Source organism: Polypterus senegalus, chromosome 6 (assembly GCF_016835505.1).
Source record: "Polypterus senegalus isolate Bchr_013 chromosome 6, ASM1683550v1, whole genome shotgun sequence".
NCBI lineage: Eukaryota > Metazoa > Chordata > Cladistia > Polypteriformes > Polypteridae > Polypterus > Polypterus senegalus.
Window position 1 is genome coordinate 106,735,744 of NC_053159.1, and position 22,477 is coordinate 106,758,220.

Below are 22,477 nucleotides of genomic sequence, written 5' to 3' on the forward strand. Positions count from 1 at the left end.
AAACAGAAACTCTGAATTGCACATGTTGGCTACAGGCAAAATGTCATTCTGTCTGTTAAAAACCATTGCTAGAGTCCAGCTTTATGTCCTTCTTTAAGAAGTTGAAGTAATTTGTCATGACTTCATCAACTCTCCAATCAAACGCAACAACCGCATTACCTCTCCGTTCCTTTAGCTCTGAAGGGCTGCTGCTTTGGCACCTTTTGCTGCTACCAGTAACCCTAACTGGGTAAGCAGCTTGACACTCCTTGGCTGAGACAGGTGACAGTGAAGAACATTCTAAATGCTACACTTCAGTTTTTCCTTCTTGCCCTTGAGTTAGGTTAAAGGTAGGAGGGACACATTTTCAACAGGCAGGCAAGCTCTGAAACACAGAAAGCTTCTGTGTGCAACAACAGCAGTCACCTTAAAAAAATGTCAAAGCATCTAATTGTGTATTACTGATGAATAGTAGTTATTTTTAATGGCTTCTTTAGCTTTAACTCGAAGAAACAAAAGCTGTGTTGAGACTGGTGGGTCTCAGCAGTGGGAGGGTCGGCTTTTGAGGCTTTGAAAAGCATCCTGAAGGTCAGTTTAAGCACAAAATGTTCTTCCGATATGACAAGCTTTTTTTCCTCCCCCTGATCTGTCAAAAACACCTGAAATGTGATTTATTCCGAGTAAGACTTCGCCATTTTCATTCTTAATAGGAGCTGTCAGCTCTCTGTGCGATGTTTTTCTTGTGGCTGTGAACGGTGAATACCAATGCCGTGCCTGCGCTTGCTTCCTTCACTTCTGCTGCATGTTAAGTGATGCTGGGTGGCATGTAGCCGGAGGCCGGAGGTGCCACAAAACACCTGGGATTCTCTCTGCTCTGCAGGATTCCCTCTCCGTTTCAATAGAAGGAAAGAGTGAGTGAAGCAGTGCAGACACAACAGATTAGGACTGTCTATATCTATAGAAAGAGGGAAAAGTCAATGACCTTATGACTGGGGGAAATCTCAGGTGAGACATGCAATTAGCAAAGACTATACTGGGCTTTTTGGCTGGAGTAGGCTGGTTTATCCCCTTTGGTGGGTAACTAATGAGCAAGAGGCCACTCGTAAGTGAAGTGTGGTGTACTCTTAGGAATAGGTTAAGGAAATGTTCCACCAAAGATATCAGCGTAAACACTCACATTTATATAGGGCTGTTTTCTCTTCTTTTCCTCGGGAAATTGACTTTTAACACAGGCTGTAGCAACCAGTCACTCCTAAGCATAAATGTACCTGCCAATGGATCAACAACCACATTCTTGGCAGAGTCCTAATAATGAATGTCTCCATACAGTGGTCTGCCTGTGTAACCCAAGTCCTTTCATCTGTCACACTGGCGACCCCCACAACCTTAACTTCTTAACCCAGTGGGGCTGATGTTGGCCTGCCATAGTGGGAGTAGGGAGGTGAGAACGTGCTCTGCCTGAGTGTATGGGGCAGTCCGTATAGTTTTCACCGCAGGAGGCCTTCAGTAACATTGTGACCCTTTCACTTTAAAATCATTTGCTCTGTGTGTTGCTGGACATTGAACCACTGCCTGCCGGACTGGGATAAATAAAAATATATGGGAGTTTCCTAAGCACTGGAGTGGTTTGTGATGCCTAATGACCACCTTTTCCCCACCTTTATGAGCCCACTTTGATTCTGGAAAATCTATTCCTTATAATGGAGATATACAACAGGAACTGGAATAATCACCCTAACACTTTTATGTGGTAAACTTGCTTGATTGGAATATTGATCAGAAAATGTCCTTGTGCTGCTTAATATTCATAAAGAATTTTTCTTTTTTAACTATTATGGAAAGCAAAATAATCTCAGAGGACTGTGTTGCCTTTTTTTCCCCTGCTTGACAATGCTCTCTCTATTAAAAAGCCTCTTTGTTTCCTTTTGTTTTCCCATTTGTTCGCTTGGCTGACAAGCCTTTTTCCTAGATCACATTTTCCCCAAAGGAGCAAAAGCACAGTTACTGTGGCAGGCTCGCGGCCTTGACTCTAATGAACTGTGGCAGAGGTGCGGTTTTCTGCAAGTCTTGGGGTGTCAGATTTTTCTGCCGTTTGTCTCCTGCTTATAGCCTGGGGTGCAGCTGTGAGGGCAGGAAGTCACAGGAAGTTTTGTTTACTGAGTTGCAATGTTATGACACACTGTCAAACTAATTAATATCTGTGCCGTCCACCAATCAAGGCCAAGCCGCAGCAGCAGCTTATATGAAGTCGGAGACAGCCAGCATATATCAGATACGGGCTAACGGAGATGGAAAATGTGAAGAGGAAACGACCATCACTTAAAAAGATAGGGGACTTTTGGGCTATTGAATATTCAACCATTAATTTCCAAAGCACCTTTTTTCTATTATAGAGATGCAAAGGTTATAACTGACATCAAGCAGCTCCAGAGGAATTGAATTGAATCCCTGCCTGTGTGGAGTTTGCACATTTGTCCAGTGTTTGCATGGATATTATGCGTTTTCCTCCCTTATCCTTTGTAGGTTAACAAAACATTCTAAAAAGGCCCATCATGCCTGAGGTGGGATGTGGTAGCAGATTACCCTACAATAAAGTTGTATTGGTGGGTAGTCACTACCCATGACCCTATAATGGAGTTTAGAAAATGGATGGATAGACTGATGAGTTGCAGGGAGCTGGAATCTATTTTTGCTGGTGCCAGAAGTGGATGGAATGCCAGTCAATCACAGATCACACACATCTACTTTACTCTTTTCTACTGTGACAGATAGAGGGCACTCTCGTCCTCTTGAACCCTCAGACAATACGTCAGACACCAGGTAAAAGTCCAACAAGTTGACTTTTTATTAATACAAAGTGCACAAAGCACCCTCCTCTCCACAATACTAATTAAACAATACACAATAACTAATCAATACAATCCTCCACTCCCAGACGCTTTGCCACCCTTCCACCCAGCTCAGCTCCTGGGATTTTCCACAGTCCTTTTATACTTGTTGACCCTCAGTCCATGTGATTCTTAACACTTCCGGGTCAGGTGAAAACTCCTTTTCTTCATCCCGGAAGTATGTCGTTTCTTCTGTCTCTGTGATTAGGACATACTTCCGGGTTGTAGTACACATAGCAATCCCTGGGCCTCCCTGCAGCATCCCCTTGCGGTCCCCATGGTATCCAGTAGGGCTGTGCAGTAAAACTCCAATGTCCATGAGGCCCTGCTGGAATTCGGGGCACCTCCATGTTGCAGGGAGGGCTCCATCTGGCAGCCCGGGGGTATTGGCCGGGATAAATGGCCGGCCATATCCCACACTACTTATCACTTAACCTAATGTATAAATCTTTGGGATGTTGGAGAAAGTACTTGTGTATATCATCTGATTGAATTAAGTTATATTTTTAATAAAACATGGAAGGCACCTAAAAGTGATGTAGAGCAGAAATTATAAAGATTAAAAAGCTTCTGCCTTCTAACCGTCTGCCAGTATGCCAGAATGATGTTTTCAGCTGATGGTGCTGAGATGAATGTACAAGTTGGGTGGAGGGGCCCCCAAAGTGATATTCAGTTCAAACTGAGGAACATAAGCATTGGCTGAAGGAGTTTGATTTGGGTCATCTGGTGATTTTTACTTTCTAGTTCCATCAGCACCTCTCTAGAGAAGATGTTTTACCTTGAGTCGAAACCATTAGTTTAAATTTGGAACATGGATGACTCACTAGAACTCAACAGCAGCACTGTCTAGAGCCTTTGCCATGCCTTTAGTCACACTTTCAGTGTGCTACACATCTGTGATCACACCAGCCACTTATAGTTGCTTGGCAACATCAATGACTCCTGAGACTGTAACAGCTTATTAGCTTTTACAATTAAGTAGTCTATTTATACTGTACTTGGTTAGGACTCAAGTATTGAGTCCCCAGCTATGGTTTTGCATTCCTGACATTCTTCTGTTTATGTCCTTGTGCATTTCTTTTTACGACTTCATCTTTTGTCTAGAATGCTCATTATGCGTTCTGACCTTTAGAAAGTTTATTGACCATGGCCTTGCCAGTTCCTCTAGCTTCCCTGATTATTACCTACCCCGAGGTTGTTACATAAATTTCTCAACAACTAATAAGAATTCATGTCTGAATGCTTTCAACAGCTTCGAGTTCCATCCTGTGCAGTAAGCCAATTTTGAAAAACTTACCCATTTTGACAGTGACAGCTGGGCAGTCCTACATCAGTAGCACAGCTGGAGTTGGCCCTGCACAGAAAGGAAAGGAGATTAGTTAGGGATAACACCATGCAGGAATCTTCCAATGGAAAGGATGCCCTGCCATATGCACCACAGCCTCCTCATCCTATGGAACTGAGCTCATCTCCTCCAATATGGCTCTTCCTGAAGCATGATGGAATACTGATTACACATTACACATTACAAATACCCTTTTCTGACACTTTGCCCAGCTAAACCTTTATCAGCTTTTCATATTTAATGAAATTCCACCCTTTATAAACAATGTGAGAAGGAAGAATTATTAGAAGCAAGACTATGTTAAGGAAGAAAAATGAGGAGAATGTGCAAAGAGAAACATGACAAGTGGAATGAAGTGTAAGTAGCACTGGTGGAAACAGAGGCAGGAAAAATATAAAATAAAGTTAGCAACTCCACATGGATGAAACATTCTAATTAATGAGGAGGGAGAAGAAAAGAAATGTGTTGTGACATTAAAAAAGTTAAAGAAAAGCCATGGCTTGTCAAAGGAATAGAGGTTGGTGCCATTGTAGGAAACATAAAGTCAGCTTTGTATTAGTGCCATTTTGTGTACATTGTCCTTTATGAAAGATTATGATGAGAAAATTTTATTTACAATGCGGTGGTTTTTCATATGAATATAACTAAAAAAAAGATTTGATTTAGTTTGACTTGATTATAACCTTTACAAAGCTTGAAGCGTCAATAAGGATATGTAGACTTTTGTTGACTACTATATTTATTTTCTATATTTATCTGCACAAAATGTGTGTTATTATTTAGTCTAGAGAACGGAGACAATTCTGTTGCTTTCACTGGGGTATTCAATGTGTCATATTATTTGGCAGAAGATTTTAAACTATTTTGTATGCATTTTTTATTTAGGTTGCATATAAGCAAGAGTGATGTTCTCACTTTCTACGATGGTGATGATTTGACTGCGAGGATTCTGGGTCAGTATGCTGGCACACACAGACGCTTCAAGCTGTTCACATCCATGGCCGATGTCACCATCCAGTTCCAGTCTGATCCAGCCAGTAACGTGTTTGGCTATCAGAATGGCTTCATCATCCACTTTTTTGGTGAGCATGTTTTTTAGATTACTTGTCGACCTCCATTTCTGCTAAAGCTCTCTTCTTTGGGAGGTGTTGCCTGACACTGTGCATGAACAGGAACAATGGAGGCTGAAGAGATGTACCAGAGAGCTCCTGGTGGAGTGCAGTCTGGGTGATAGTCTGTCTTAAAGGAGATGGCTGAGGGCAGATATTACGCTGTAGATCAACATAGACTTAGAATGCAGTTCAGGTGGGTGACGATTCCTCTCCAGACTTTCTTCCTGCTGACATAATTAAAAACAAACACAGTTAATGACACTGAAGTAGAAAATTAATTAAGACTGTTTACAATTGAGGAGTAGGATGTTTTGAAAAGCTGTGGATTTTTTTCTTTTTGGTAAAGCATTTTAAATCAGGAAATAAGATTTCAGGGACAATAGGACACATTGCTACTTTATTCACAAAACACTGAATCGTTAAGCCATATATTGGAATATGAAATTATAAAGTGGCTACTGCATGATAAATGAGTCTTTGTGTGTTTAAACAACAAACAAGAAAAACATTCAGAATGAGACAGAGCAGCTAAATACACAACAGAACCTAAAAAAACAATTCTCAAACTCGCTTCAGTGAAAGGTTACAGCCAGCCAGAGCCCATTCCAGTGGCGTTGAGAACAGGACCAGTTTGGGGTCACCAGCCAACTTAACCAGGACATGTTTGAGATATGAGAGGAAAACCAGAATACATGGAGGACAACCAGTGTTGAAATGGGGAGAATGTGCCAACTTCACACAAACCACTGGAAGACCATGAGATTCAACCCCAACACTTCAGATTCATGTGGCGGCCACAATAAATATTGTACCGCTCTTAAAAAAGCAGGATTGAACAACAATGCATATGCACTGTATATTGTACAAACAAAAGACAAAACTGTTTTTTCCTTGAACGTCCAGGGACTTAAATTTACCATTGCGATTAAATCTGGAGATTTATGCATATTTATGTTTATTGTGGTCATCTTTAAAATCGCCCTTCATTACTACGTGAATTTCCAGTTTCAGGAATTTACATTCCCAGCATGCTTGGGCTTTTTCCAGGTTTGTTATTAAAAGCACAAATCCATCTTATCATTCAAGATTCAAGAGTATTTATTGTCATTTCATCCAAATACAGTAGTGCAGCATACAGTGAAACAAAACAACATTCCTCCAGGACCATGGTGCTACAGAGAACATAGGACAACGAAGAATCCACAACACATAACATAAAGACACGTAATATATAACAAGGGGCATACTTGCGTACTGTCTCCGACATTTATTCATTTTATAAAGCCATGTAATTCAAAACAGAGTTATGGGAGGACCAGCTTCTACCCCAAATGTAGAACAGCCCAAATTTGAAGTATTTCAGTGCCTAACAAAGTATGAAAAGGGCAATCAGAAAGCTATAGCCCTCATCACACAACATCGCTTTTCCAGTGATTTTCAGTCGTAGCCTTAATTTACATTTACTTGGCTCAAAACAAGCCCTGAACTGATGTTTACTTGTGTCCTCAGTTTAATGTGTCCACATTTTAAGTCGCTCTGGATAAAAGCATTTGCCAAATGTGTAAATTTATAAATGTAATTATAGATGATCAGAGCAAGTTGAGGGCGGTCGTTTAGTATGACATCCCCAGTGGCTCAGTCATTGCTCTCTGCTTCTCTCCCGGACAAAATCAAGCTGGTTTCATTTTGTCTTAAGTCATAGTGGTGGGCTCTTGTGTGTGCAAGGGTTGACAAGAAATGAGCACTCCACTGTAAATACAGTGCATATAATGTAGCTGCAAGGAGGGATGAAAAGCAGATGATCTGGGCCATGAAATCAGGAGAGATGTCTGCCTGCACCATGTTTGGTTGTTGTTGTAGTAAGACAGAAGGGAAAAAAAAGTCAAGATTGCAGCTGAACTCGCCACACAAGGAAAAAATGCATACAACCACCAGTGCTTTTAGACAGATCGTTGATTGGCTGTCAAAATGCGGTGGGCTTGCGATACATTGGAAATTTTAAACTGACCTGAGAAGTTGTGAGGCAGTCGTGTAACCTGTCATCCCCAGCAATTTGTATTTGTATAATTTGACATCCTCAAGGTGATGAAGTCCAGAAACCACAGTCAGGTTATTATATACAAGTTTTGTTAACCAGCCGTGGAATGAATTGAAAGGTGATGTGGACTGGGTGTCACCTATTAAATGTGTATGTGATGAGTTTAGATGAAGACTTATGAATAAGGGATCTTGAATATGCACATACAGTAATAAGATAGCACATGACTTTGTGGTTCAGCCTTGGATAGCTGAAGCAGTACTGTAGATATTAGCTTATCCTTTTGTTTCAATAAGTTTTAAGATTATGCATACACGTCTGTGGTTTAAATCAACGTTTATGTGAGTCTGTCTTTTAAAAGAAGAAGCTGGGCATGCACCTCATAGTCTTATCCATCCATTCATTTTCTAACCCGCTGAATCCGAATACAGGGTCACAGGGGTCTGCTGGAGCCAATCCCAGCCAACACAGGGCACAAGGCAGGAACCAATCCTGGGCAGGGTGCCAACCCACTGCAGGACACACACAAACACCAAGCACACACTAGGGCCAATTTAGAATCGCCAATCCACCTAACCTGCATTCTTTGGAATGTGGGAGGAAACCGGACACAGGGAGGACCCGGGAAGCGAACCCAGGTCTCCAAACTGCGAGGCAGCAGCGCTACCACCGCGCCACCGTGCCGCCCATAGTCTTATTACAATGCCAAAATCAGAAGTGTGTATTTAGAATTATGCAGATATGCACTGCAAACACAGTTATTCCCAATCTTTGTTTCTGCTTTCCCTGTTTGCTTAGAGGAAGATAAAAGCAGAGAGGGTCACACTGCCAGGCTTGTGTTCTTTGCCTGAGCAGAGTGAAAAAAAAGTATGCATGTCTTCTGGCAGAAGGGGAGATGAACAGAATCATCCACTCAGCCAGGTTTCATAACTCGAGCATGGCACATCCACAAGGCATAAATTAATTGGAAAAACAGTCTCAAATATGCAGGTTAATGACACAGTAATTATTATCACCAGATGCTTTTTCGTGGGCCTGGTGCTTTCAGAGAAATGGGCTCAGACTCTACTGCTAGTCCATTATGTAGCCAGTTTAAGCCCTTTAGTCTGCACCTGTACTCTAATTTTATCATTTGTATATCCTGTAACACTTCATTCCACAGAGTATGAAATGGTTTATAGTGTGGAATTTACAATGAAATGTGCTACAATATATAAACCAAAACTGATTGATCAAATAAACTATTATGCTTCAAAAAAAATCTCCCGACTCATCAATTATCCATGCAAGATTATTAAATTGGTCCACCGTTTCATATTTAGAAGACCCAGCACATGCTTCTCTTCAGTAACTTGAACACACTCTCTTGTACAATCCCAGTCTGCCTTTCATGACATAGAAAAATTGAAAAAGCATGTTAGAAATGACACTCCAACAATGTCCAGTGCTTCTGTATTTCCCACCAAGGTTCATCCACCCTGGCAGCCTTGCCCTTATGGGGCTTCTAATTCATCACAGTGACCTAACTCAGCGTCAGAAATGAACACATGCAGTAGTCCCAATAGGTGACTACTGGATGGCTTCTTTCGAGTGCTCCTTCCATCTTTCAACATCATCTTTATAACATTAGATAGATCAAGTGTTTCTCAAGTTTTCACCCAGTGACTGCCCACACGTGAGCCTGTGGATGCCACAGCCAAGATGGCCTTACCAGCACCTTTCTTATAAATCTAGAGATGAGTATCTACTGACAGTTTTCTTTCACTTAAAAGATATAATACATGCTAACTTCTATTAATTACTTAAAAATGCTCTGTCTGTCTTAAAGCAGAGCTGGAACACACTGTGCTACTACACCCTCTGCAGTACCACTTGGACAATATTACACTGTAGAAAGTCGTAAATTACAACAGTAATGGCAAGAAAATGGCAATTAAGAAATGAATTGAGACAGAACTTTATTACCCTTAAAAGTGTAAGCCTTTCATTTAGAGAAATTGCAAGAAAAAATCTAATTTTCTATGAGTACAGTGGTGTTCTACATAATCCAAAGGCAATTAGAAACTGGAAGAAACTCTGAAAGGAAGAGATCCAGCAGAGCCAAAGTCACAATACAATCAGAAGACAAGTTTCTGAGGGTTACCAGCTTGCATGATAGGCACCTCACAGCACAGCAGCTTCAAGCACAGCTTAACAGTGGTGGAAAAAAGCAAATATTAGTTTCTACTGTGAAGAGGAGACTGTGTCCAGTCTGCACAGCTGGTATTTATGGACCCTATTTTGTCCTTTGAGGAATGACTTTCTAAATACCACTTGCCCTGTCAAACCTGCAGCACAAAGTCTTCTCTTCATATCCATGTATGAAGTTATTTAGTCATATGTTCAAAAAATCCCAGACACATATATATTTTACTAACATATTGTTAAATAGGCCACTCCTGGGAAGCCCTCTCATGAACTTAAATGGAACACGTTCCGGTGCAAACGAGCATTTGAATTTTAGACCCCAGCCTCCCATAAGATAGAGGAAAACCCAATGCAGTGACGAGAGGCATCTGTTAGGCAATCTGAGGCAAGATGAATCAATACTATAGCTACCTTAGATTGTGTAGAAGCTGCACATCCAGAAAATATGACATCACATGGGACATCGGTTAAATTGCTGACCTTTTGACCTTTTCTGGCCCGGGGCCGGAAATAAAAGACAAAAGAGAAGATGACAAAGTAGAACGTCGTAAAGAATTCAAAACTGTTGGCGCAGTACACATGCAGAGCAAGTTACAGATAATGAAAGTACTAAAATTCCAAAGTCTCAAAAAAATGATAGCAAAGATCACATTAGTGCAAACAAATGAAAATTTTTACTCAGTGGCATAACGGAACAGCGAAAAGAGATTAAATATATTGTTCGATTTAAACTTTAAGTCGGAGACTGGTAGATCGTCTAATTCGTGTTGTCATTAGTGTTTCTTCCCAATGAAGAGACATATCCGCTAGGATTAAAAGATCTTTTGAAAATGCGACACTTAATTTTTTTTTTTACATCTTCTTGCTTCTTCCAGTCTCACACCAGTTTCTCAGACACATCAAATTTTTTTGCAGCAGCGCAGCTACCAATTTGTTTTGCCATTTCAACAACCTTTAATTTAAAACCAGCTTCATATTTTCTTCTGATCCAGCATAGATAAGGGATGCTCTTACGATAAAGGTGTACTATATAAGGGTGTGAGATACAAAAAAACACAAAACGGTGCAAATGTTGCTTTAGAATAGTTCGGGTATTGTGTGGTCACTTGGGCACAATACATAGAAAAAAAAGGCAGTGTGCTCTGTGGTTACTCTCTCAGGTGGGCATTAGCATAAAGTATCATAATTTCTTGGACCAATAGCGTGAGTTTTCTGCATTCCACTTATGCGACCGACATTATAAAATACCAGAAATTATACGGGAAAATCAAGCCCTGACTTATCCGCGGGAGAACTTATCCGTGAGTATATACGGTAAATAAATCCATTAAAAGTAGAGGTTAAAAATGCAGTCAGATCACAGCCCACCTCCTTCTTCTTCATCTCCCCGCCTTACCCATAGCTCGCACAGCTGGCAGAGACTCAGCAGCCATGAACTACATCCCTCAACCCCCGTCTTGGCTGCCTCCTCACAGCACAGCCGGACCATTCGAGGTCAGCACTCCACACATAATTCTTCGCACCCCAGCAGTTGTAACTCGGATCCCTGGGGAGGTCATTCGCCATGCTTGCCCCGCTCCACACCAGTGATCAGTGGGGTGAACCAGCCCCTAGAATGGCACAATCTACTCTCCTTTGTGGGGCCCCTGTTCATGCTGCCTTTCCTCTCTAGGTGGCCAGATTGTAATACCCGAGACTGCTCTTTAGCAACCTTTTAACCTCTGTTCATTTTCTCGTTATTTTCCATCTCCTTTTTTCCCCTCCTTGCACTCACGCTTCTCTTTTTTGATATGGGGACGTGGCACAAGTGTGGCAATTAACAGCTCCCGGCATCAGTTACAGACGCGGACGATTCCTCAACTGTGCACTTAAGTGTGGAAATGCCCACGCTACCTCGCGTCCGGGAACTGCTCCAACCACACTACCACACCCACTTCCTTAAGCCGTGAGTGTGGCGATTATTTATTTTAAAAGGCAATGAGCCACAGACCTCACTTTACCACAACAACTATCCATCCATTTCATTCTTGCCCATAATCATACTAGCATTATATTTTACTTTGTAGGTAGTGAGCTCACATTTTGGCTCCTTAAAGACTGTTTGGGCCCTGTGCTTGGTTAGATTTTATTTGTACACATGTGGGTTCAGTTTTGTATTGCTTGTAGTCTGAACCCTTCCCTTAGATGCGTCTGCCAAGGGCAAAAATAATGAGAATGTAATAATTCAATAACACAGCTCTAAGTATCCGTGGAGCATATAGACCCACTCCATCACTCCAAAGTCGTGATCCTCAGAGTGGGGAGAGTTGTAACCGACCCTTACGTTTTGAAATTGTCAGTTACAGGGCAGAAGTTAATTTGGATGCTTTTGACAGACCTTAATGCTATGATGAGACCTTTCTCACTATTGAGAAGGCCTACTGCTGTGTCAAGGCCTCCAACATTGTTAACAGAAAATGAAGAGCAACACCTGTAAATGGTGAAGATATTGCAGAGGGCACTGGGCAGACAAGGCACAGCATGGTTCTGTTCATCCATGCAATGTGCTCAACAATAATGGCTGCTACACAGTAGTGAGAGGGAGTTTAAAAGAAGGAATAAAGTAAAAAGAATACAAGCTATTTTTTTTTCCTTCAGCTGTGTGGGTTACACAGGCTCTTTCACAAATTCTTACTGTGTAGGTTTTAGATACAAATCCTAGTAAATGCTGAGGTGACACCTAGGATGTTAAGAGCTTTAGCAATGCTTTGCTCTGCTCCCTCTTCTCTCTCGCTCTTTCTCTCTCTCTCTCTCTCTCTCTGTCTACTAGCCATGCCCTGCAGCTGTGCCCAGCAAGATGCCTTTACATTAATAATTGAGTGACATCTTGTTTTTGTCACAAAGTCACTGATCTTTTAGGGACTGCATTTTTACCACTTTTCTTCACAATCCAAAAGGTGGTCGTAGGGATTGTTGGGCCCATCTAAATTAATCACATTTGATTACTCTAAACTTTTTGCCCTCCCTGACACAGAATGCAATATCCTACATGCAGAGTTGAAACTCTCTGACATCTCAGATGTCACCACAATCTATTTGCTTCATTTCTGTAGTTAACAATTCATAGCTGCTCTGCCCCTTCTTTATGAATGACCACAAAGAAACACAGTGGCTCTGTGTGTAAAAGGCCACCTCTTCTCTCACATTCAGAATTCAAAGCACAGTGGGTGCCACCAGTCTGTCTTGGGCACCATAGTCAGCTAAAGACAGCTGCAGGAGTAACCATGATTCCTGCCACTTTGGTTATTTAATATTAATATTTACTAGGGGGCTTTGCTCGCCAACCCTTCCACAATCCCCCCTCCAGCCTGCGCGATGCGCCAGCCACTTTGCATCTCTGCTGCTCATATTTTGAAGAGGGGGGCTGGACGCACCCCAAGGACACCTGGTCGCTCCTCTGAAACCCCCTCTTAAAACGGTGATACAATGGGAAACAAATAGTTTTTTTTTTACCTCCTCTTTGCTTGATCTGCTGCTGGCTTGCTGCTGATGCTATGCCACGTGATCTGCATCTCGTGCTGTGCACTTCTGTCATATCACCTATGTCCATATAATTGATCTGTTTTCGCTTTTACCTTTACATTGTGACAATGCAACGTATAACTGTCCATGAGTGAATATTGTTTCTTTCTCTCTACAAGAAATGTGTCTGACAATAGCATTCACACAAATGAGAAATGATTTCTCTCATGGGATTTCACTTTTACCAAACAACAAATCTTTTAATTCTCGCGGATACGCCTCTTCAATGGTAAGAAACACTACTTTTTTTTCCCTGATGACAACATGAATTATGCGATCTACAAGTCTCCAACTTAAAGTTTAAATCCGAACAATATTTTCAATCTCTTTCCATTGTTCTGTTATTTCACCAAGTAATAATTTCCATTTGTTTTCCATTATCTCTAACCTGCTCTGTATGTGTGCCACACCAACATTTTTGAATTCTTTACGACATTGTACCTCGATGTTCTACTCTTTGTCTTTTATTTCCGGCCCGGGGTTAAATCTCTTGGCACAAAGACTTCTCTCGCGGGATGTGAAAGTGTCTCCATGAGAAAATCACATCTCATCTCCTTCCAACCTTCTAAGATTTATTTTTATAATAGAGAGATTATTTATTTAATATTAACATTTATTTATTCAGAACATGTCCTCTTATTAAACATATGAGGATGCCTCATTCTGGAATGAGTTATACAACCTTGTTTTTCACTTGAACGCAAGGAATCTGCAGTGCAGTCTTAAATGGGCTGTCATGGCTAGTGACATGTTCTCAGATCCAGCCTGGCCATCTTCTGGGTCTGCTGCCCCCATCTGAGGGAAAAAGGACAATATTTAACTGCTATGAAAAGTGAAACAAATTTTTATCTGCACCTGCAGGGCGTGCTAAAGGCAATGATGGCTTTCATTGTATTGTGCATTTTTATTTTTCAGTCTTTCCCATAGATGGACAGCAGGATGGTATAGTAGTTAGTCCTGCTGCCTTACAGATCCAGCATTCTGGGTCTAAATCCTGCACCTAGCCTTTGTCTCAGTGGGGTTTGCATGTTGTCCTCATGTCATTGTGTTTTTTCCCAGGTACCCCATTTTCATCCTACACCCCAAAATATGTTAGCTTTATTGTAAACTCTACTGTAAATTGGCACTGCCCACGCAGGCTGGTTCCTGGCATGTACCCAGAGCTGCAGTAAAGGTCCCTAAGAGTTGGATTAAGTGGATTTGAATGTTATGTAGTCTGTAAACAGCAAATTACTTATTTGACCAGAATAATCTGTCAGAAGTAAAACTCAAAATGGATATTGAGAGGGTCATGTGGACCTGGTCAGTGGTGAGCCACGTTACAGCTGATAGTGCTTGTTTTAAATTCATTGGGGAAAGGAGTGCTTTGAAATGTGTTTAAGTATTAAACACATGATGTTTCAATTGCTTAGTCAAAATGATATTTATTTGTTTGTTTTTAGCATTTGGCTGTTTTAAATAAAGTCATTTATTTTGCTTTTTTGTGCTCAGCTTTGTTGTAAAAAGCGTTATTTATTATTTTTTATTAGCTGCAATTTACAATTATTTTTTTTCCTTTAAACCTTTTTATATTGGTGAGCACTGAGTATTGAATATTTTATAATCTGCAGCTTGCACTACCACAGCTAATGACTCAAATTATCAGTTTCCTCAGCAACCTATAGATGACAGAGCTTATAGCCTTAAGAAATAACATCATTGTGACAGATGGCAAGTACTTTTAGATAAAAAATAAAGCCAACGCATCTTGTCTGTTATTGGAGGAGCTCGGTCACACTGCGTAAACCTCATTAGTCCATATACTAGATAGACCTCTTCAGGCATTATTTCATTCATCCATGTTCTGAATCCACTTACTCTGTTTCAGAGTTGTGGGGAGATGGAGACCATCTTGGCTGCATTTGGTGTGACATCTGCTCACTGCATTACATTCTCTCACACACACTGGCATGATGACTGTGGTTCCCAGATAGTGTAGTTTCTGCAATACAACCTCATCCACTGTGGTTCTCAACAGGTGCCCCAGGGCTACCGCATTACACCGAGACATTATTCCTTCTTTACCCATGACTGTGTGGCCCAGTTCAGCAGCAAATGCATCATCAGATTTGCTGATGACAACTATACTGATTGGTCTGATCATCAATAATAATGGACCCACTTACAGAAATGAAGTGGTAGAGCTGCTCGAATGGTGCCATAACAACAACCTTACCCTCAACACCAGTTAAAACCAAAATAGATCTCTCTGGCCTTCATTAGGCATCTCACAATGATCACCACTGATGGCTCTTCTGTTGAAAGTGCTAGCAGCTTTGGAATCCTTTGTCTTCAGATCTCACAGTAGGTGAGGTGGACAGAAAACACTCATCAGTTTGGGATAGGAATGCTACACACAGGGCTGAGGTCTCGACAGAAGATCACATGAACTTGGCCACTATCTGTTGACAGGACATACAGTAAGTCAGTCATTGTTGCATCAAAGCTTGAGGTGCTTCATATTACTGGACTGGGACCACCTGGACCACAAGCTGCTCACCCCAAAGAGTTTGCTAGTAGGTTTTGCTGCATTACAGTACTGACTCCCACATTCAAAAACAGTTTCTCCTACACAGCCATCCATATCTTAAATAGACAGATAAGGTACTCTTCACTACTTCATGCACCAGTATCTACTGTATGTGCGCAGTAATAATGCTATTTGTTTCACTGCACTGTTTTCCGCTCATCTTGTGTACAGCAGTGTTTGCTCAGTCTGCTCCATGTTTTACTTTGTGTGCTGTCAATTGTTTCTGTTACTGAATATAATCATTCTATTTTATTTATTTCATATGTCTAATAAAACAACTTGAATTGAATTTATACATGCCAGTCAAGTTAATCTGCACAACCTTGGGATGTCGGAGAAAAATTGTATATCTGAAATAAATCCGCAGAGACGCAAGGAGAATATGCGGACTATACACAGGCATTGAGTGAGCTGGGGGCTTTAACCCAGGACTCTGAATTATATGATTCAGCAATGCTAGCAGACCCCACTCTGGAGTCTTTGTCTTATCTGGCACCTACAAGATCTCATTCTCATTCCACATATTTCACAAATTCTGAATTAAAACAAGCAGTGTGCACATCTCAGCTTGCTGATGAGATTAATTGCCCAAAAATGTCCCTTTTGGAAATGTATGTGTGCAGACTGAATAAGTAAAAATCTCCCAAAATGAAAACAGAAAGCTGTAACCTGAACAAGGTGCATCCTGCTTCTAACGATGTAGTAGGAAAGCAGTGAGGCCTAGTGGCTAAAGCATGGGAATACAAATCAGAGGCTCGCAGAAAAGCCTTTTGTTTAGTATATATAAAGGTGCACTTGAATGCTTTGGCCCATCCATACATCCAATTTATGAGCACATGTTCTAGGATTACAGGGAGCAGGAGCCTATCCAAGAAAGGCTGCACACATTCTTACCTTTCATCTCAACGCTTTGAGAGACTTCTTCCGATCACAAACCACATACAGGTGCCAGTCATAAAATTAGAATATCATGACAAAGCTGATTTAGTTCAGTAATTCCATTCAAAAAGTGAAACTTGTATATTAGATTCATTTATTACACACAGACTGATGGATTTCAAATGTTTATTTCTTAAAATTTTGATGATTATAACTGACAACTAATTAAAGTCCCAAATTCAGTATCTCGGAAAATTAGAATATCAATTAAGACCAATGCAAAAAAAGGATTTTTAGAAATGGCCAACTGAAAGGTATGAACATGAAAAGTATGAGCATGTACAGCACTCAATATTTAGTTGGGGCTCCTTTGGCCTGGATTACTGCAGCAATGCGGCGTGGCATGGAGTCGATCAGTCTGTGGCACTGCTCAGGTGTTATGAGAGCCCATGTTGCTCTGATAGTGGCCTTCAGCTCTTCTGAATTGTTGGGTCTGGCGTATTGCATCTTCCTCTTCACAATACCCCATAGATTTTCTATGGGGTTAAGGTCAGGCGAGTTTGCTGGCCAATCAAGAACAGGGATACCATGGTCCTTAAACCAGGTGCTGGTATTTTTGGCAATTTGTGCAGGTGCCAGGTCCTATTGGAAAATGAAATCTGCATCTCCATAAAGTTTGTCAGCAGCAGGAAACATGAAGTGCTCTAAAACTTCCTGGTAGATGGCTGCGTTGACCTTGGACCTCAGAAAACACAATGGACCAACACCAGCAGATGACATGGCACCCCAAACCATCACTGACTGTGGAAACTTTACACTGGACCTCAAGCAACGTGGATTCTGTGCCTCTCCTCTCTTCCTCCAGACTCTGGGACCTTGATTTCCAAAGGAAATGCAAAATTTACTTTCATCAGAGAACATAACTTTGGACCACTCAGCAGCAGTCCAGTCCTTTTGTCTTTAGCCCAGGCGAGATGCTTCTGACGCTGTCTCTTGTTCAAGAGTGGCTTGACACAAGGAATGCGACAGCTGAAACCCATGTCTTGCATACGTCTGTGCGTGGTGGTTCTTGAAGCACTGACTCCAGCTGCAGTCCACTCTTTGTGAATCTCCCCCACAGTTTTAAATGGGTTTTGTTTCACAATCCTCTCCAGGGTGCGGTTATCCCTATTGCTTGTACACTTTTTTCTGCCACATCTTGTCCTTCCCTTCGCCTCTGTATTAATGTGCTTGGACACAGAGCTCTGTGAACAGCCAGCCTCTTTAGCAATGACCTTTTGTGTCTTGCCCTCCTTGTGCAAGGTGTCAATGGTCGTCTTTTGGACAACTGTCAAGTCAGCAGTCTTCCCCATGATTGTGTAGCCTACAGAACTCGACTGAGAGACCATTTAAAGGTTTTGCAGGTGTTTTGAGTTAATTAGCTGATTAGAGTGTGGCACCAGGTGTCTTCAATATTGAACCTTTTCACAATATTCTAATTTTCCAAGATACTGAATTTGGGACTTTCATTAGTTGTCAGTTATAATCATCAAAATTAAAAGAAATAAACATTTGAAATACATCAGTCTGTGTGCAATGAATGAATCTAATATTCAAGTTTCATTTTTTGAATGGAATTACTGAAATAAATCAACTTTGTCATGATGTTCTAATTTTATGACCGGCACCTGTACATGGTTTTTGTTCTGTGCCACATCTTGAGAGATGTGGTGTTGCTCCATTGCAACCGCTGAGTAGACGACATGAACATTCTCATATACGATCACCCTGACCAATTAGTGATTGGTTAATTGGCAACCATAAAAGTCCTTGGGGTGTGGAAGAAAACCACAGTATTTAAAACCACACAACCATGGGTAGAAAGGGAAAGCTCTACACAGGCAATGACAAGCTTTAAAATAATTAGAAATAATTAGGAGTATTCGTAGAAACTGATGTGGGTGAATGATTTAGGGCAACCGCATGCAAATTTTTTTTTAAGTGATCCCCGAAAACTAATTACATGTTAAGGCTGTGTGTGGTGTGGCAATGAGGGTGGTTAATTTGGGAAGTTTTTAAATAATAAGAGGCAAAAAAAGAATCAAGTGGAATTTATTTTTTAATTTTGACCTTTGGAATGGCATAGTGGTCTAATGGTTTTTGCTGTTCACTCACAGCTACAAGGGTCTGCCTGATCATTGTTTCTGTAGAGAATGTATGTCCTCCATATCGGTGTGGGTTTTTACTGGAATCACTAAATTCCTCACTCCTCCCAGCGTTGTACATGTTAGGATATTTGGCAACTCTAGGTTACCCTGGTAAAATGATGTCAATGTGTATTTCATCCTGGGTCAGTTCTAGCTTTGATCCATTTGCAGCTGAGTTAGGCTACTGCTACCTGTTTACTTGTAACATTAAATGTAGGTAAAGAAAATGAATGAATTTATGGTGTTAACTGTATGAATTCTAGTTAAAGTGGATGGGATAGTCTGTTGTAATTCTGCTATAAACCACTTCACTTCAGTTTGTAAGCGTGACTTGTAAGCAACCAGTGCTTCAGTGGCAGAATTGTGTAAACTGTTCTGGCTAACGTGCCTACCTTTGACTTCCAGTCCAGCCATTTTATGCATAGAGTTTGCTTGTTCTTGCTGTGGTTGCTTGGATTATCTCAAAATATTTTAATTCTGTCTTACTTCCTAAAGACATACAAGTTGGGGCCTGGTGTCTGTGGCATGAGTTTGTATTCTTTAATAGATTGAGGTCCTATACTTCAGCCTTGCTTTGAGTCTCTAGTTTGTGTTTCTATCTTGCTTCTGATAGGTGTCCCATATTTCAAAGCACTCCTTTCCCCAGTGAATTTAAAACAAGCACTATCAGCTGTAACGTGGCTCACCACTGACCAAGTCTACATGACCCTCTCAGAATCCATTTTGAGTTTTACTTCTGACAGATTATTCTGGTCAAACAAGTAATTTGCTGTTTACAGACTACATAACATTGTCAAATCCACTTAATCCAACTCTTAGGGACCTTTACTTCAGCTCTGGACACATGCCAGGAAACAGCCTGTGTGGGCAGTGCTACTTTACAGGAGAATTTACAATAAAGGGCGGCATGGTGGTGCAGTGGGTAGTGCTGCTGCCTCGCAGTTAGGGTTTGCTTCCTGGGTCCTCCCTGCATGGAGTTTGCATGTTCTCCCCGTGTCTGTGTGGGTTTCCTCCGGGTGCTCCGGTTTCCTCCCACAGTCCAAAGACATGCAGCTTAGGTGCTTTGAATATCCTAAATTATGCCTAGTGTGTGCTTGGTGTGTGGGTGTGTGTGTGTGTGTGCCCTGCAATGGGCTGGCACCCTGCCTGGGGTTTGTTTCCTGCCTTGAGCCCTGTGTTGGCTGGAATTAGCTCCAGCAGACCCCTGTGACCCTGTAGTTAGGATATAGTGGGTTGGATAATGGATGGATGGATTTACAATAAAGCTAATAATGTTTGGGGTGTAGGATGAAAAGTCCAGCACATGTTTCCAAGTTGCCTAAATAAATGTAATGCTAGATTATAGTTCCTTGTTATTAATATTACAAGGTGTGTGCCTGACTATGTAAGAATATTAAAGAAATTAAAATTCCAGGGTACAGACCTTTAAGGTTGAATGTGGGTTGTTGACTTTAGCCTGGTCTCTTGCCCACCTCTTCTGATCACTTTTCTGGTTTTTCACTTTAGAGGTACCTCGCAATGACACCTGCCCTGAGCTCCCAGAAATTTCCAATGGATGGAAAACCACTTCTCATCCAGAGCTTATCCATGGCACAGTGGTGACCTACCAGTGCTACCCTGGGTTTGACCTGCAGGGTACTGAGATTCTTATGTGCCAGTGGGACTTGACGTGGAGCGGAGACCTTCCTTCTTGTATAAAGGGTGAGTGCAAATTGTCTCTTTAGGCCATCAGGTTTGTTCGCTAGCAGGGATCTGTGTTTTGGGGAGTTTAGTGTGCCTTCACTAACAGCAATACATGGGAGCTGTAACTGGTTTGAACTGTAGCTGTCATTGTATCCCCAGATATGTGCTAGAGCATCAAAGCTTGTAAAGAAGAGCACTCCAGGTGGTTTTTGAAATTCTCAGCATATCCTTATTCATTTTCGAGGAGTAAGCTGGGAAAAACAAATAAATCATCATTGTAATGTCATCGGCAACAATTGGGGGGGATTCAGGATGTCATCTCAGGACATACAGCATCAGAGGTGCATATATTGCTAACATTTTAAATGTACTGTTAAATCACTAGGACTCTGAATAATTACATGACTTTATAAGTGATACGTTTGCTTTCAGCTACTGGAAGATTACACTTCCCACATGCTGGCAGTGGTGCAGTTCTCAAGGGACTGATACTATATCGACTGGCATGTTAAAGTAAAATGCCTGCTAATGGACATTCCTTTTTGAGATCATCTTCTCAGAGGGCCCAGCTTTAAATGGCTGTCTTTAAAGAATAGGGGCCCATTTTAATATAGGAGCCACAATAAAGGGTGCTGAGGGCTTTATTATTTATCTTGATTTGACAGGTTGTTGCCTTGATCTCCTCAAGAGCCTGTAGGCTGATGCTGCTGCAGTGGAAAATCCGCACCCGTAACCTGAAAATGCCTTCCTGTGCTTACGTATAATTTAACGAATTAAGACACATGTACTAATGGGAAAGGTTAAAGCAGCAAAGAAAGTTTCTGATGTGTTTGAGGTTCAGAGTGGTAGTGCTTCATCATAAGAGTAGACGGATCTAATACACTTCTGTGACATCAGTGGGGAGTGTCATGGCAGTGAATAGCGTGGTCTGATAGGATTTGGATGATAGTTCATTTAACGACAGTGGAGAAAGCAGTGTAAAGGTTGCTCATTTTTCATGTGTTTGTGGTTTTTTTCCCCATAGTTCCAAGTTGTGTTTCATTTGGTTGTCCAGTGACATTAGTTGTAGTAATATTGTTATGTGTACAGCAGCGTTTCTCAACCTTTAAATATTTGCTACTCGAACTTTCATAACAGTTTTAATCGTGCCCCCCCCCAACATTTATTTGAAATGTAGATGCATATTTTATTATACCTACTTAACTTTCTTTCTTCATTGTGAAGGCTCGATACAAGTAATTTATTATTATCTAGGACAGCGTTTCTCAACCTTTAAGTATTGCGGCCCGAGTTTTCATAACAGTTTTAATCGCACCCCCCTAACATTTTTTTGAAAAGAGCCCACTAATACCAATTTGTTCTGTTTTAATTAATGATATATCATAGATTCATATTTTATTATACCTACTTAACTTTATCGACATTTATCTAACTCTATATTTATTGTTCTAGTATCAGAATGTAGTTTAAGTTAATCTGTTCTGGTTTCAACAAGATGTTTTTTTCATATTTTTGATTCTTGTTTTCTTTTTTTCACATCTTCGCGCCCCCCTAGGGGGGCCCGCCCCACAGGTTGAGAACCACTGATGTACAGAGTACAGTAAAACTCCTAATTTGAATGTCTGACCTCCATGTATCACATCATCACTGTCCATCACAATGATAAATAAGAAGCCTTAGCATATACACAGATGTATGAGACATAGAAGGAGAGAAACAGACTGGGAGTGGACAGTGTGGCCAAAAATCCATATATTATACAAAATATAACTAAAAATTCTGTTGGTTTCATAAACTCCAGGATTGTTGCCAGTAGATTCCACTTATCCATGACTCTGTACTGGAAATGCCATAAATGGACAGAAGGGACAGGATGTAGTCACCAAGGTGATGTCACTGACCTCACAGCTGGCAAGCCTCCCAGACATGTCTTTCAACTTGGAATTTCTCCTCTCACTGTCCTAAATCATACATAGATTTATGTTATGATTCATCGCTGTTAGTCACGCACATCTACATAGAAGATACAAGGTCAGAAAAGGGTTTGAAT

The 22,477-nt window shown here is 41.1% G+C and overlaps 1 protein-coding gene across 4 annotated transcripts in view; it reads left to right on the top strand.

Annotated features, from left to right (window-relative positions):
* Positions 1-22,477, top strand: part of sez6b (seizure related 6 homolog b) — a 618,004-nt gene that overhangs the window by 553,885 nt on the left and 41,642 nt on the right. For all 4 annotated transcript variants that reach the window (XM_039756704.1, XM_039756707.1, XM_039756705.1 and 1 more), the window contains exons 10-11: positions 5,098-5,294; positions 20,251-20,445. In XM_039756704.1, coding sequence (XP_039612638.1) covers positions 5,098-5,294; positions 20,251-20,445 — 392 coding nt within the window. The remainder of the gene's footprint in view (positions 1-5,097; positions 5,295-20,250; positions 20,446-22,477) is intronic.